This window comes from Phragmites australis, chromosome 3 (assembly GCF_958298935.1).
Source record: "Phragmites australis chromosome 3, lpPhrAust1.1, whole genome shotgun sequence".
NCBI classification, from domain to species: domain Eukaryota; kingdom Viridiplantae; phylum Streptophyta; class Magnoliopsida; order Poales; family Poaceae; genus Phragmites; species Phragmites australis.
In genome coordinates, this window is record NC_084923.1 from 11,279,708 (window position 1) to 11,296,322 (window position 16,615).

The 16,615-nt window shown below is 42.8% G+C and overlaps 1 protein-coding gene across 1 annotated transcript; it reads right to left on the reverse strand.

The window, feature by feature from the left end:
* Nucleotides 1–1,901: 1,901 nt before the first annotated feature.
* LOC133912120 (uncharacterized) lies at nucleotides 1,902–15,711 on the reverse strand. Its single transcript, XM_062354710.1, has 24 exons — nucleotides 15,407–15,711; nucleotides 14,987–15,328; nucleotides 14,806–14,867; nucleotides 14,083–14,220; nucleotides 13,718–13,981; nucleotides 13,503–13,589; nucleotides 7,022–7,123; nucleotides 6,884–6,949; nucleotides 6,623–6,733; nucleotides 6,473–6,534; nucleotides 6,337–6,381; nucleotides 6,151–6,224; nucleotides 5,635–5,702; nucleotides 5,480–5,548; nucleotides 4,885–4,982; nucleotides 4,718–4,799; nucleotides 4,527–4,605; nucleotides 4,371–4,458; nucleotides 4,157–4,310; nucleotides 3,592–3,783; nucleotides 3,459–3,518; nucleotides 2,916–3,181; nucleotides 2,705–2,810; nucleotides 1,902–2,144 (listed from the first exon to the last, which is right to left on the reverse strand). Exons 1-24 carry the CDS (start codon nucleotides 15,606–15,608, stop codon nucleotides 2,088–2,090), a joined length of 2,874 nt encoding a protein of 957 aa, XP_062210694.1. The 5' UTR covers nucleotides 15,609–15,711; the 3' UTR covers nucleotides 1,902–2,087.
* Nucleotides 15,712–16,615: the final 904 nt, after the last annotated feature.

Consider the following 16,615-nt stretch of genomic DNA (forward strand, 5'->3'; position numbering starts at 1 on the left):
GGATTGCTGACTAGAATATACTAACTCGGTCGAAGACTAATTAAATCGTGCGCTTTCATCTCCTAATCAACGGCTAAGAACTATTAGCCGAACCGGTAACTAGATCTTCTAATCTACACCGAACGTACGAGATCAGACGATGAGGGAGGGAGCTACCTCTGTTTCGGCGAGATTAAAGACAACGACAAACTCGGGGGCGACGGAGGATCGTCGGAGATGACAAAACAGGTGTTGTGCGGCACGGACGACGATGACGACAAGCGACGAAGGACGACAGGATGATGACAACAAGTCCATTTGAGGGTTTGAACAACATTGGAGGAGATCGTGGTGGCTCGATGGCAGAAAGCTTCAGTCGGCGTCAAGAAAGTAGCTCCGGTGGGGGAGGGACAACAAGGATGGCACCAACGGGTTGCTCGAGGTCTTGCGGCACTATGGGACTTGCTTGGAGACGACGACGAGTAGCGACAAAGGAGATCAGGGTTTGTCAATGCTCGGCCGGAGTTGGAGAAGACAAGCTCTGGAGTGTCGATTTGATAGCGAGGCAGTGCGATTTTGACTAGGTTTCGCAGGAGGGCTCGTGAGAGGTGATGGGTCTCCTTTAGCATGAGGAGGCAGAGCCACGGCGAATTTGGTTCACCCTATAGTGCATGGCGAAAAACAGGTGGTTTCTTTCCCGTCCTTAATCGATGCATCATTGATGATCTTCTTCAATTGCAGTTGCCAGCTACCATATGCGCATTCAATCGACAGTTCACTGCATTGATTTGGGCGTGGTCTCAACGGGATTCAAACCGGGCGCCGGTGAGCAGTAAAGGAAGGGGAAAATCGGGAGGTGAGAAATGATTCCGACAATTGGGACCCACTTGGTAGTGATAGAGAAGAACAGGGGAAAATTGGTTGTCGCTTGCATCATGTCCCTAATGTCCCCATGCCTGCTTCATGCATCACTCCCAAGGAAGAACCAGCTTCATGCATAGATTCAGGTGACCAAGGACTCACTTTAATCCTTGCTTCTGTAGTCATAAAGTCATCAAAAATTTCTAGCTCATCAACTCTGATTTTGGACTGGAATCTCATGAGAAACAAATTAGGTCCAATCGTTTTTGCCTTCCAGTTCCACTTCCACTTAAACATGTTAGTGAGTCTTGCCTCAAGCTGCTTCATGGCAACATTCGCACTCATATTCTTTTGTCATTATCTCATGAAGGTTAACCATAGCATTCGCCTCGTGGTGCCACAGATGCTCGAAGGAATGAGAGATGGTGGAATGGTTCAACCGAGACAACGGTGTCCTCCGCCACCGAGCTCTGAACCAGCCCGCTCACATCTCCGCCATCGGAGATCACCCGAACACGCATAAGGTGCAGTTGCAGAGAGAGCCCTCACCTGTTCCCCGCTCCGAGATTCCGTAGAGTTGAGAGCCCGCCCAATGTCTCCGTGCAGACCGAGGGATCCCCTCTCCCGAGCTGCTCTGAGCTCAGATGATCCCCGGGCGAGCGCGCGCGTTGGCTCGCGGCCTCGTGAGGCGAGAGACGCGCCATCCCCTTTTTCTCATCATAAAAAAACATTTTGATAATACTATAATTTATTAGGTTTTACTTTTTTGCAAAAGAGTTTATTAGGTTTTACAAATATACTACAAGAGAAATTGTGGTCTAAGGCCATTTTTCAAAGACCCCATCAGTACCCAAAACAACAAAATCTTTTTATTGGTCGCTAGTTCATGCCTTCATGGAGCAAATAATTTTGCCATATGAATTTTAGTATGAATTAGGACCACTATGATCATGGTTTCTGCTGCCTTCCCCTTTTCTTAGATGAGTCTTTTTAACCCATATCTTAATTGATCTAGCATCGAACTTTACCAACTTGGTAGGCATTTGGAGTTGGAACACCATTCATCCTGATGATGTTCTTGACTTCTTGTTGCCTTTGTAATTATAGAAAAAAGAAATTGTATAAATGACATAATTGTATTTTTAATTTCGACCCAAATAGTTTAACCTGCCGTACAAAATGTACATGGTACGATAAATATACAGGAAAAGATGACTTCACAGAACAAGTGCAGTGACCAAACGGACCTAGCTAAGTAGAAGATCACGAACTCTCACTGGTCTTTTCACTGCATTTGTAAAACCCTGCACAGAGTAGCCTTCATGAGATAATGACAGAAGAAAACGAGTGCGAATGTTGCCATGAATGAGTGCAGGAAAATCGAGTTCAAAGCGCAAAAGAGTGGAATCATACAGAACTATTTATCGAAAACAAATACCTCTCAACTGTTAAAATCTCTATGAAGCATAAATTGATTGAATCACTGAATAGCCTTATCGATAGTAAAATAGTTAACTCACGCGATTGGATTTTGCATAATGGAGCTAGTATAGTATATTGTTAGCTACATTTTGCTAGTGTTACTGGGGAGGTGTGAATATAAAAAAAATAGCATCCAATGTGTCGCTGAAGGTGGCCCTAGGTCCCACATGTAACTTCTATTTAAAAACGATGTGCCAATGACAACTTGTAGAAGTATAGTTATGTATATCAGGGGAAACATATTCCGGCCAGAAAAAATCACCCCCTGGCATGCTGCAAATTTAATAATAAGAAACAAGTCTGCAATTGTAATAAGTAGAGATGGGTGCAAGTGTGTGTCACCAGATGAACTGTGGTATCACAATGGATAAACAGAACACACCTCATTGTATTTGAAGATCAGAGGGCGTGAGTCCCTCTGAATTGTTGCTCCTTGCTGCCCCGCATCACTTCGAGTTTTTGCATCTACCGGTCTTTCCTTCCTAAACCTATTCTTTTATCAAACAAAATAGGTAACGTCACCATAATCAATCATTGCAAGCAAAAAGGCAGGTTGAAATCTAAAGAATGGCGTTTGGTGATTTCTGCATTACCTGTCAAAGAAATTTGTTGCGCGGCTGGAGTGCTTCTTTGCATGTTTAGGATCTTGACCACTCAAACTAGAGGCTGAGTTTAATTGCATTTGAAGAGTAGTTGAATTGCGCTTGGAGCTATCGATGGAAGAATTTAATGCAGGAGCAACGGAATCAGTTGTTGCTTTCTTTCTTATAGCTGATAAAGCTTCACTCCTGACATCTCCATCGTTAGTTTGGTTCAACAATTTGCCAGCACTATCTTTAATGATCTTTTCCTTCTCTACCTGCATCAAAGATAATATGTTGACAAGGATGAGAATAAATCCTCTTTGTTCTACTATGAATTTCCCTACATCAAAGGTTTTCCCATGTGCTCAAAGTAGGCCTATGGCCCTGTTTGTTTGGGCTTACCTTTAGCTTCTCATTAAAAAAACGCAAACAAACAGGTGGACGTATACTTAGATTTCAAATCTATTACAAGTTACATAAGTCAGACTAAGGCATCAAGCAAGACATGAAACTACAACTTTCCATGCTTAAAAAGTTAGAAGTGACACCCACCTCATGCACCAGGACCTGTTTCATGGCCAAAGACAGACCAATGTGCTCTGATTGATACCCCTGATATCAGCAGTTATGTTAGGTATAGTGAGAAGTGTAAGAAAGAATAAAGATTAAAAGATTACAAACAGACCTTAAAGTTTATGACATCATTGATCGGAGGATAAAGAGAGAGTGAAGGAACATCATGCGACACTACAGATATGTTTGCCCTTTGTTGAGGCTCAAACTTTGTGTTTCTGTATGTAAGTGAGTAGGAAACCATAGTATCAACTAGATGCACAAGTTCATCCTTTTCTCTCTCTGACAGTAAATTCTGTGCCACCTGAAAAGATCTTGCATTGTTAGAACTTTGTAATGAGATGAAAATATACAGACTTAGATTGAACTTGCAATGCCATCTAGAACCCATATGTTCCAAACTAGTGAAACTTGGATTGACATAGGGTCTTAAACCCTTTCTTAGTTACAAAATTATTTCAGGAAAAATAATTAAGATATTAGTTCCATAATTCAATGCTTCATTCGTGGTTATATTGTACTACTTCAAAATACTATAGACATATAATTATCATGCAATACTCACCATTAAATTCTTAATCATCTTAGAGACAGATGAATTTGAGCAAACAAAAAATATATACCAACAGGGTAGTTTCGAGATCAAGGTTTTGCACGATTAGTGAGTGACAACTTACAGGTCTCAAACTCAGTGGAGAGAGAATATGTAAAAAGGGGGAAGCAATGTCTTCAACAAATGATTCCACTGACAGGTGCCTTGAAACAAATGGTGACATTTGGTTTTGCCAGGTCTTCAACATGTCTTTCTTTTCCAAAAGCAATGTTCGAGACCTGAAAACATCCACATTAAGCCCACTAATAGACAGCAAAATGTTTATGTGGAAGAATTACCTCTGCAAAGCTTTTGGCCATTCAATATTTGGCTTGTCAACTTGAGCAACCATGCGGCTTATCGTGATGGCAATTGGAGGTTGATATGCTGAAATATGTGGTTCAACTTTGTTAGTCAAATATCTATACAAAGAAGAAAATACAGTGTGATACTACCATGAAGTGACATCTGTTGAGTCCGGTAAACATATTGGGTCAAGGAATCTGAAACTCCAAGTATATCGAGACATTTTACCTGTATGGAAATTTGGACTATAATAAGTACGAAAATGAATTACAAAAGGAAGAAATTCAAGCATCACACCTCATGTCATTAACCAGTATCAGTATTTTGTACATATACTCACAGTTTTTTGCAACATTGGGTCATGATAAGATAGTTTCAAGAAGTTTTCGTGGATCCCATCCATGGTAACTTCATAGTCACCACTGCAAATGAAATATTTGACACAAATAAGGAAGTGATACCATCTCAGAGAAACAATGTAAGAGATCTGATAAAATAGAATTTTACCGATTAGATACGAGTGTGAAGAGAGAGTCAATGTCCTTGTCTTTGCTGAAATGACTTTCGGCCTTTCCAGACCGCTTGAGTTTTTTCTTTTGCAAAATCTGTGCAATTAAACTGAATAAGATGAAATAAAAAATGGTACAATGCAAAATTTGCTCTGGTTTTTGGTGAAATTTTGCTAGCGTAGGTCCTAAGACCTGAATTAAACATTAGAGCATGGGTACCAGCGGTAACCAAAAGGTGAAGACATATCTATCAGAGGAAAAGATTAAAGCATGGATGACTTTCCACAAACTAAAGGATGTAGAACAAGGCTTTTCTTAGTCCAGGCAAGGCTTATAAAATGCTCATTACTTTGAGTTATAGAAGAGGAGAGAACGGTAAGTTTCAAAAGGTTGATAGCAAGGCCTGAGAAAAGTAAATATAACTGCGGTCACTATGGCATTGGTCCATGAAGTGGCTTTAGTTATGACTGTCACTCATGTTCAGTGTCAGTATTGAAACTTTGGGACTACACCTATTGCTTGAATGAATGATAGTATCCACAGAAAAGAAAGGAGAACTGTGGAAGAGGAATTACAGGGAGAAAACATCAAACCTGTTTCCAAACATCAAGGATGCTTTTTGACTTATCCTTCTGTCCAATTACTTGTGAATCAAAAGCTGTCTGCTCCATAACACGTACCATTAGAAAAAGAATATCATATCTGCTATATAGTAGAATCATATGGCTATCTAAATCAGTTCACTTACAATGTTTAGTGCCACACTTTTCTTGTTCAAAAATTGAAGTGTGTTTAAGCATGACCGGATGTCACATTCTGCAGGGAAGTGTTTCTTTCTTAGTCTAATCTCTAAGAAAATAATCGTTCAACTCAGGGGGAAGATACTCCATGCAAGTACTAGCACTTCCCTTTATCCATTCATGTATTAGAAAGCACAGAATAGCAGAAAAAGAAGCAGCTTGCCGAAAAGTGAAAAAGAAAACGGTAGCCAGGTCAAAGATTAACATGTAAATTAAGACAATGCACGCACATTAATCAGGCAGAACAACTGAATCTTATTTTGTTTTTGTTAACAAAGAATTGTGCATGTCATTAATAAATTATACAGCAATAATAAAAATATGTGTGATTTAGAGTAGCAAAAGAAACTGTACCAGTGTACTCTGTTGTTTTGTTATTGTTAACAAAGGATTGTGCACGCCATTAATTTCATTATACAGAAACAGTAAAAACATGCGACTTGAATGAAGCAAAAGAACTGTACCAGTGTACTCTGCTAAAGCAGAAAGGGCAATTGCACTTGTCTTGAAATCTTCGCTTTTGCATATATACTTGAGCCTAAACAAGAAAACTGGTTCATGAACGAATGGGCAATCATAAAAGTATGTTTGTGGCTACAAACATAAGCTTTGCTATCATGAAGCTAAAGAAATAAGCGCATTCAGATCACCTGTTTACCACACGACTAATTGTTGGCTGCACAAACATATGAACCCTGTGAATTTAAATCAGTCCTTGTAAGAAAAACCTTTAATGATTTTACAACTGTACCAAACCAGAACAGATACAGAGAAGGAAAATATTACTTGGCTACTTGGCGCAGTTGTCTCAAGGCTGGAGCATAAAGGTCATTGCATATACAAATCACCTTTAAAATTGTACAATTAGTACATTTGGTAGACTTTTAAAGACACTAAAATGGTGGCAAGAGGCATAGGCGTAGCTTCAATACTTACAGGCCTCAATAGTTTTGCCATTCTATGACTTTTCCTTGAGGACGCCTTTCGGACTTGAGCTTCTTCAGCATTAGTGCTTCTGTCAGAATTATTATTCTTTTCAGCATTGATCTGCAAGAGAAAAGCCATTTATCCAATGCAAACTCATTTTGGTAAGGAAAAGAACTAATATTGAAGTGGGGAAACAAGTAAAGTAAAGCTGCAGCAAATATTAAATGACAATGATATAGTTGTAGTCAACGAGAGGAGGGTGAGGACTACCATCTTCAAAATAACCTCCACAGCACCTTTTCCATCACCAAGTGCTCCATCAATTTCATCTATCACCTAAACAGGGCAGAACACTCAACAGAATATAAAGAGAGTTGTTCAACAATTTAGCAGCATTATTTAACTCACCAGACACTTGGGCTTGGAATCTGACATGATTGAATTCATCTGAACTACATCAAGAATTTTTGATTCAATGGATGAAGCAGAACGATCATCACTGGCATTTATCTGCATTTAACACTGAACATAAGCAACATAGAGAACTTGAATTGAGAACCAGAAATAAGTAGGTTTATGAACATTTCAACTACCCATGATAAATCATGTAGATATATTGTGTTAGTACCTTGACAGACCAGAATTTAGTACAAAGGCTGTCCTGGATACCTTACCGGTCAAAAATTATTTTTCTGACCCTGAGGAGAGTGAGGACTCAACAGACCAATTAGTCAAACCAACCACTCAAACATTTTTAACAAGAGGTGCTGTTAAAAGTTTGGGATAAATGCTACTGAAGGGAAGATCAGCATAGGTTTCAACATAAATGTTATGGAGAGTATCTTCAGCAAAAGGATAGAGGTTCAATTAGAGATAGAGTTTGTTAGCTTAGTTAGATCGTTAGATTCATTAGTTGGAGATAAGATTGCTAGTTGGTTTAATTGGAGATAGGATTTGCTAGTCGGTTTAGATTAGATTATCTGTTAGCTTGGGGTCTATTTAAAGGATGGTGATGTATCGAACAAATCAAGCAATGAATTAACTATTAGGAATAGCACCTTAAATTCTCCGGAGGCCCTGGGCCAAAATATATACACATGTACTTGTGTCAATGTGCAAAAAGCCCCTTATAGTCTGAGGGTATTACACAAAACAATATATATCTTTAACACCCCCTTAAACTTATAGGGAATCAACCACACTGTGTTTGGAGAGATAGAACCTATGCTGAGCTGTACTCTATGCCTTCATGAAGAAATCAACCAACTAAAGCTCAGAAGGAACATATTGAAGAGCAAAACCTCATCATGTACCTGTGCTCGTGTGTAAGAAGTATCAACACCAATATGCTTAGTGAGCCCATGCTTCACGGGATCCCGAGCAATACTGATAGCACATGTACTGTCTGAGTAAAGAGGAGTAGGTGCAGGAGAAAAAACAACAAAATCCTCAAGTAACCAATGTAACCAATTGAGCTCCGTTGTCAAAAATGTCATGGCCCGTAACTCAGCCTCTGCATGAGAACGAGAAATTGTGGTCTACTTTTTAGTCTTCCATGCAATAAGAGAACCACCAAAGAAAACACAGTAGGTAGAAATAGACTGACGATCAGAAAGATTGCTAACCCAAGTAGCATCAGAATAAACACGAAGCTGTAAAGAGCTGGAGCGTTGAAAGAAGAGACGACGAGAGATAGTCTCACAAAGATAGCGCAAAACACGCAAGAGATGATTATACTGGAGCTAAATAGGAGCAGAAACAAACTGACAGAGGATGTACACTGCATGAGAAATATCAGGATGAGTGACACCAAGATAAACAAAACTCCCAACTAGAGGACAATAGCGAGTGGAGTCCGCAAGAGGCTCACCATCAGAGGACTGAAGCTTAAGATTAAACTTTATAGGAATCTCAACAGTACGCTCATCAGTGAGAGAAGCACGATGAAAAGATCCTGAATATACTTCTCTTGGGACAGAAAGAAGCCCTCAGAGGTAGAAAAAATCTTAATCCCAAGAAAATAACAAAGAGAGCCAAGATCGAACGTAAGAAACTGGTCATTGAGACGAACCTTCACAAAGGCAATATACTCAAAATCTTCTCATGTAATGATCATATCATCAACATACAAGAGAAGAGTCCGAGCACGAGAGCAAGTATGAACAAAAAGCGCAGGATCATGAGCACTAGCAGAAAAACCAGTAGCAATGATCACAGAAGAAAAGCACCTAAACCAAGCTCGAGGAGCTTACTTAAGGCCATAGAGAGAGCGACGAATACGACAAACCATACCCTTAGGAACAGAATACCCTGACGATGGGTGCATGTGGACATCCTTACGCAACTCACCATTAAAAAAGGTATTTTTGACATCAAGTTAGGAGATAGACCACTGACGCATAGAAGCAATAGCAAGAAGAGTGCACACTATAGTCATGTGGGGTACTGGGGCAAAAGTCTCATCATAATTACGACTATACTCCTGCTAGAAACCACAGGCAACAAGACGAGCCTTATAACGCTCAAGAGAAACATTAGAGTGAGACTTAACCTTATAGACCCACTTGCACGTGATTGGACGAACATGTGGGGAAAGAGGAACAAAATCCCACGTGCCAATGCACTCAAGAGCAGCAAGCTCCTCATATATCACATGTTGCCATTCCTGATGAGTAACAGCCTCACGGTAAGAAGACGGCTTAGCAAGAACAACACCAGTAGAGTCAAAATGATTAGGAGGTCGAATTGAATGGCGATCACGAAGAAAATAACGATGAGAGGAAGGAACTGAATCACCAGAAGGAGATGGCTCATCAAAAAGCAGCTCAGCAGGATGCGAGACATCACGGGATCAATGAGGGTAGTGGAAAGGAAAAGGCTCAATTAGACCAGAAGTAGGAGGAGCATGAGACGAGGAGGCTAAAGGCATGGAAGGTGCCGAAGCAGGCACAACAGGAGAGGGCACCAACGGTGCCCGGGGAAGTGAAGAAGAAACAGATGTGGCAGGAGAAGTGAGAAAGAACAAAGACTCGACCAAGGATGTTGAAGAAGTGAAAGGTGTGGGGCGAGGATAGAAGGGACAAGACTCATCAAAAGCAACATCCCGAGAAATACGGATCCAACAAGCAACAGAGTCCCAACACCTATAACCCTTATGCTCAGCATTGTAGCAAAAAAAACACACTCAACAGATTGAGCAGTCAGTTTGGTACGTTCACGAGGGGCGAGAAGAACGTAACAAACGCAACCAAAAAGACAAAGAGAGTAGTAGTCAAGAAGGCGTCCATATAGACGCTCGAAAGGAATCTCACCCTTGAGAGTAGAGGAGGGTTGGATATTGACCAATATGCGGCAGTGGAGACTGCCTCAGCCCAAAAAATAAGGTGGAATAGAAGAAGCAAACATAAGCGCACGAGCAGTCTCAAGGAGATGATGATGCTTGCGCTCAGCAACATCATTCTGAGCATGAGCTCTAGGGCAGGAGAACCACGATAAAGTACCCTGTTCAGCAAGAAAGGAATGAAGATGCCCAAAAAAAATTCACCAGTAGAGTCAGCACGAAAAACACAAATAGGAGTGTCAAACTGAGTGCGAATCATAGTGGCAAAACACTTATATATAGATAATACCTCACTACGAGAAGACATGAAATAAATCCAAGTATAGCGAGAGAAATCATCTATAAAGATAATATAGTACATATGACCCCCTTTCGAAACGAAAGGAGTCAGACCCCGTACATCTGAATGAACAATATCAAAAAGACGTTGAGCCACTGACTCACTATGAGGATAAGGAAGCTGAATCTGTTTACCAAGCTTACAATCCTAATAATCTAAGGACGCATCTCCTGAGACAGACCCTAAAAGACCACGACAAACTAATGAAGACAGACTTGACCCACAAACATGACCAAGACGATGATACCACTGCTAGAAAGACCCAGTAGTCGAGGAAGCAGAGAGACCGGCGACAGCAACGAAAGGAAAACAAAGCCAGTCAATCTCTTATAGATGCTAAGAATCATGACGCCAGGGGCCAGTACTAACCAAAGCACCCGTGCGACGATCCTAAACACAGCAAGAGTCAGGATCTAGGATAACACGACAACCATAGTCAGTGAGATGACCAGCTAACATGAGTTGCATAGTAAGTTGGGGAACATGAGCAACATATGGAATGCTAAAAGAAGATGTGCTAAGAGTGCCACGACTAGCAACGGAAAGAGAAGTGCCATCAACGGTAACGACATGAATAAACGAAATAAAAAGATAAAGCGAAGACAGACTGGAAGAATCAAAGGTCATATAAAAAGATACTACTGAGTCAAGAATACAGGGTGAAGTACCTAACTGCATAAAAGGTTGTCTCTTAGTGACGAATGCGTTTTTGATGGTCGAGTGCAGGAAGAGCAACAGCTAGAGGGTGTGATTTGGGACGAGGCTGCGGTTTGGACCATGGCTAGCGCAAGGGGTTTGTATGTGCTGCTAGCTTTATGTGTCTTCTTTTTTAGGGTGTTGGATTTTGTTTTTTCCTTTTTTTGTCTGTCCTCTTCTTTTCGTTGTGTTTTAGGGTTGTGGTATTTTTTGGGTTTGTTTTTGAAGCTCTTGAGCTCCGGTTGTGGTCCGTTCTTTTCTCATTAATATAATGACAAGCAGTTCTCCTGCCGGTTTGAAGAAAAGAGTAGCAGAACCAGCAGAACCTGTCGATGCAAAGCCAGAGGTAGCAACCAAGCGATGAAGTAGCGTCACAATCTACTGCTGAGTGTCGGTCGAAGAGGTAGTCGAGGAGGTAGCCGAGGTAGAAGCACCAGAGGAACATCGAAGATGCTTCTTCCGGTAGCAGTTCGCCTTGACATGGCCCTCCTTGCTACAGTAGGCGCAACGAGGGCGATTACCACCACCTGAAGTGGGCGCAGGCGGTGAAGGAGTCGCACGAGAAGCAAACGACGATGTAGTCGAAGACATAGGCCCTGCAGGGACGAGCAGCCAGTACTGAAGGAAGTTGCAGCAGTCCAGAACCACGCAAACGAGTCTCCTCTAACCGCAGCTCCGTAAGGGCCTCCACAAGTGTGACACGAGGATGTCGACCAAGCAACTGAGTGTGACGCTGCTCAAACTCCGAACGAAGGCGAGTCAGGAACTCACAGAGGCGTCGAAAGTCATGCTCAGTATGTCGATCCAAGCAGCACTAACAAGAGTGGCAACCAACAACAAAAAGAGAGTACAACTGACGTCACACATATGACATCTGAGCATAGAAAGCATCAACTGTGGCATTATCCTGCTGAAGAGACTGCTCCTGGCGAACAACAAACAGATAGAGAGCATCTCCAGACAACTCATAGGTCTGATGAAGATGAGTCAACATCTGAAAGGCAATAAAGAACCCAACAATCTCAGAATAAAACATGTGATCCACACTAGCAATCAGAACATACGCCACACGTGCATCATCATTCATCCACTGAGGATAGTCAGACAGCCGATCACGGTACAGCTCCAAAGCTTCCCGATAGGCGGAGACGACCTTCTCATAAGCAGCTGTGGCGATATTAATAGCTATCTTATCTCCTTTGTCAACAATCGGTTGCACAGGCTCTGTCGGAAGCTCCAGGGAAGACGGACAAGGAACGTCGCCACAGAGAACACCCCAAAGACGAAGACCGCACACGTAAATGTGCATATGCTGCATGAAATCCCGGTAATTAGTACCATCAAAGATCACCAAACACCGACGAACTGAAACGGTGTTCGACAACATCCTAAAGAGGTGACAAACGACTGCAAAAGCGCAAAGGAGAGCAGTGGTCGATGGCAAGAAAGCAAAGGTAACGACGAGCAACAGCAAGTAGCAACGAACGACAGTGAGAGCGCAAAGAAAAGCGGCAAGCGACGACAAGTGCGCAAAGAAAGCGGCGAGCTGCTGTGATTTTTTTTTTATCTAGCAATTAGACCCGAGTCCGCTCGAGACTGAGTCAGATTTAGTCCGATCGAAAAAGGCAACCGAGCAAGGCGATCGAGTCGGGCGCCAGCAGAGATCCGGCGGTAGCCGACGGAGAGGTCCGACGGGCGACGGCGCTATGATAGCGGGCGATGCAGCAATGATGGGCGAATGAGCCAGCGGCGGACCTAGCGTCACGGCGGCCCGTGGAGATCCGGCGGCAGATGTCCGAGCGCTTCGAGCAAGCGAGCTGAGCTCGGCCGGCGATGAATCAAAACGCGTCCAAGGCAGCAGCCGATTAGACGGGCAGATGCGACACGACGGCAGTCAGATCCAGGCGAATCAAGAGGGAAGAAGCATCGGCAGGGGTGGACAGAGGATGAATACGATGAGTGCTGTAGAAGAACAGTAGCCGGAAGAAGCGTGAAGTTGCAACACGTGGAGAAGAGGAACCCTAACCCTAAATTTTGACTCTGTATACCAGGTTAGGAATAGCAACTTATATTCTCTGAAGGCCCTAAGCCAGAATATATACACATATACAGGTGTCAATATGCAAGGAGCTCCTTATAGTCTAAGGATATTACACAAAGCAATATATATCTCTAACATTAACAAGTTCAGTCCACGTAAATTAGCTGCTTAGAGCCTCCTTGAAAGGGCGAGTACGCTCCACCAGTTATCCCTTTTGATCCAATCAACAAATCCATATCAATAACATAATAGTTGCAGTTTTCCAGCATATAAATATCAAAATCTTATGCAATGAAATCTAGTCATGACTAGATTAAAATGCTACAAAACTGAAACGAGGGGATTTGGAAGGATGGCAACAGATATATCTGGCACTGATCAGATAGGACATAAATCTTTAATAGTTATCCATCATCACATTAAACAACAAACACAGTGCTAGTTTTGTATGATCATAATAGAGATTACAGACCTCCACAACATGGTAGCCACAATGTCTGGCTGCAACATGAGCAAGTGTTGTCTTTCCAAGTCCAGGTGGACCACAAAGTAGCAATACCTGCAACATCAGGAGGTATTCAGTTGCAGTAGTGAACCAGCATGACAAATCACCAATATAGTTTCCCTCAAAAAAATCAGCAATATTGTCATACATGTTCAACTTACAACACAGTGGTGCTAACCCACCTTTTGTTCTGGTGTATTACCAACTGATGACGTTTTGCTGAAGGAGCTACCCAAATCTTCTGAGTTGCTACTAGTTGCATTCAGGGGCATATCATCTTGACTCATAACATGGCCTCCCTTACTCTTGGAGAAGAATTTTTTGTTACTTGCATTCTTTTGGATGGTAGAAGAGTGCCGACGTAAGGCAGATAAAACATCATCACTAGTAGAACGAATATGGGACCCAAAAACACAGGAGTCCCATTGTTTTAACCATAGAAGTACCTGAACAAGGCACATCCACACATGTCAATTAAGAAAGTTCAAGCATAAAATTGAAAGATTGAATATGAAGTAGCAAGGTGCAATGTGGAATAGCTACTTACCTCCCTGTTTGTGTGTTCGTCACTTAACAGCTCTGTGAAAGAATTCGGTGCGTACTTCTCCACCCAAAGTTGTTCTGTGACTAGTGGAGTCACTGAACAAGCCTCCCGATCTAGTAAGCCTGTGCTTTCCTGCAAGGCCTTCATAGACATTGTCCAAAGGTGGGTTAGTCGGGTACTTTAACTAATTTTTGATAAAGAAAACTTTTATTAACTCTCATCGTTACATCAAAATGATATAACATTACTTAATCACCATACGGTATAAACAAACATGAAATACTTAATCAAGCCGTTCCTTAAAGCTGGCAGTCGGTACATGTTGTCGGCATGATTAGGCACATACATTAGACTAGTGAGACTCCCAATGGGCAGTGCAGTACTGAGACTTAATATGAGCACTGTCTTCTAAATCACTCCATAGAACAAAAAAATGAGAATTGTTACGTGACTTAAGAGATTGTCTGTGGCAAATTTTCAGAGTGAAATCCACAAGGACCAAAAACACACACACGGATTCCTCTTTTATGGACTACATCATAGAATTAAATGGCAATAGTAATCACCTTTTCCTAGTACTAGTCAACAGCATCCACAACGTTTTCCAATATTTTCGAAATAAGAACCATTTGATTCTCCGATATAGTTAAAATTAAATACGTGGTAAAAACAATTATGAAGTGTCATCTATTGGCTATTCGTAACGACGTGCATCTACATATGTACCTTTGCTAAAGCCTCCTGCTCGGCACGCCTTGTTAGTGAATGAAAGGATTCTGAGAGCAGGCCTGCAGAAGCACAAAAAAAAGGGAAGTGTTAAAAGGAGCCATGAACGAACCAAGTCAATTGCATCCTGATTCTCGAGAGAAATAATTAAGCACGAGAAATAGATAGCTTAGTAACTAACCCTTGGGGCTGGGGTTTCGGTTGGAGAAGTGAGCCCCTTGCCTCGTTCCTCTAACTCCTCCACCATCCAACTCCTCCATTGCAAGCTTGGCATAAACCCTCTCCCCATTGGGCGCGGTGACGGGCACACAGTCCCCCTGGATCTCCGACGCGAACCGCGAGATTGTCTTCTCGGCGACCACGACTTCAGGTTCAGGGGCGGGCGGCGGCGAGTACCGCAGCCAGTCCTCGTCCCCCGAATCCTCCCGCTCCACGTTCCTCCGCTTGCTCCTCTCCTCCTCCTGCTGCTGCTCCGGAGGAGGCGGAGGGAGAGGCCGCTTCGAACCGCCTTCCGAAACTTCATCTTCGCACACATTGGGCCAACTCCGTCAGCAATCGAGGGGCTAGGTTGTGATCTAGAGCGAGGGAGGGTAATACAAACCTGCGGGTTTTGCGGGTGACGCGGTGATCTCCTGCGGCTGCGGGGAATCGCTCGGCTGGCCGGAGTTTCCGGCGACCGGGAGGAAGCTCTCGTCGGGGTCGTCGAAGTAGACATCCTCCTCTTCTTCCGGGAGGAGGCCGTGGCTCTCCATCCACTCGAGCTCCTCCGGATCTGGCATCTCCATGTCCATGTCCGCCTCCATGGCCGTCGCGGCGTCGCCGATGCAGCGGTAGCAAAAAGCGGCGGCGGAAAGCGGAGAGCCGATGGCGGGAAACGGTGGCCTGGCGGGGAAATGAACAAGGGCGTTGCCGCCTTCCGCCTATTGGTTTCTTGGATAGGATCCGCCTAGTGGTTTTGTGGGCTACTGGTAAGGACGGTATGGATCAGTTGGTCAGCCTAAGCCCCGAGATGAGCCTTTTAGCCCATGATACAATCACTCTGGGCCCAAAAAGGTAAAAAAAATCTTGGGCCATCGGTACTTAAACCCTTTCAGCCCATGGACTTAGGCAAATCTATTGAATTATTCGCTCTGGCCTATATCCCATAATGGGTTTAAGGGCACGTTTATGCCCTGCCTAGCCATGCCAAATCGTGGGCTCGCCTAAGAATTGGCGAACAATTTTGCCGCCACCCTGTCGGCTGTGCGTGGACGCAAAAATGAACATGCGACTCAACGCTGTCATGGGCGAGCCAATGTTTTGGTGCTCAACCAAATAGCCGCCCACGCTACTGGTCAACGCCCATGTTTTCACGCGACGGCTACTGGCATCTATCCAAACGGACCATAATTCTTGCTTTATTGCTTCCGGTACTACATAGCACACAGTAAAAACTTAAGGAGGATAAAGTTTGCAGAACATAAGAAGGAACATGAGGGCTTCCCTCCAGGGTTAAAAAACCGTCGGTAACCGCTCAAAAATCGCGGTTACCGACCTTTCCGGTCCAGTCCGGTTTCAAAAACCGCTCGGTAACCGAAATTTGAATTCAAAAAATTCGAAAAAATAAAAAAATTCAAAAAAATCTTAAAAAAAACTAGACATAATTCTAAGAACTTCTGTGAATTTTTTTTTCAAAAATAATGTCGTTTGCATCATATTCTATAGGGAGAAAGTTTGAAAAAAATGAAAAAAATTGAAGCGCGCGGCTCAATTATTAACTCACATTAAGGAAAAGTGTAACATGCAAACACATATTTTTCTTGTATAAAAC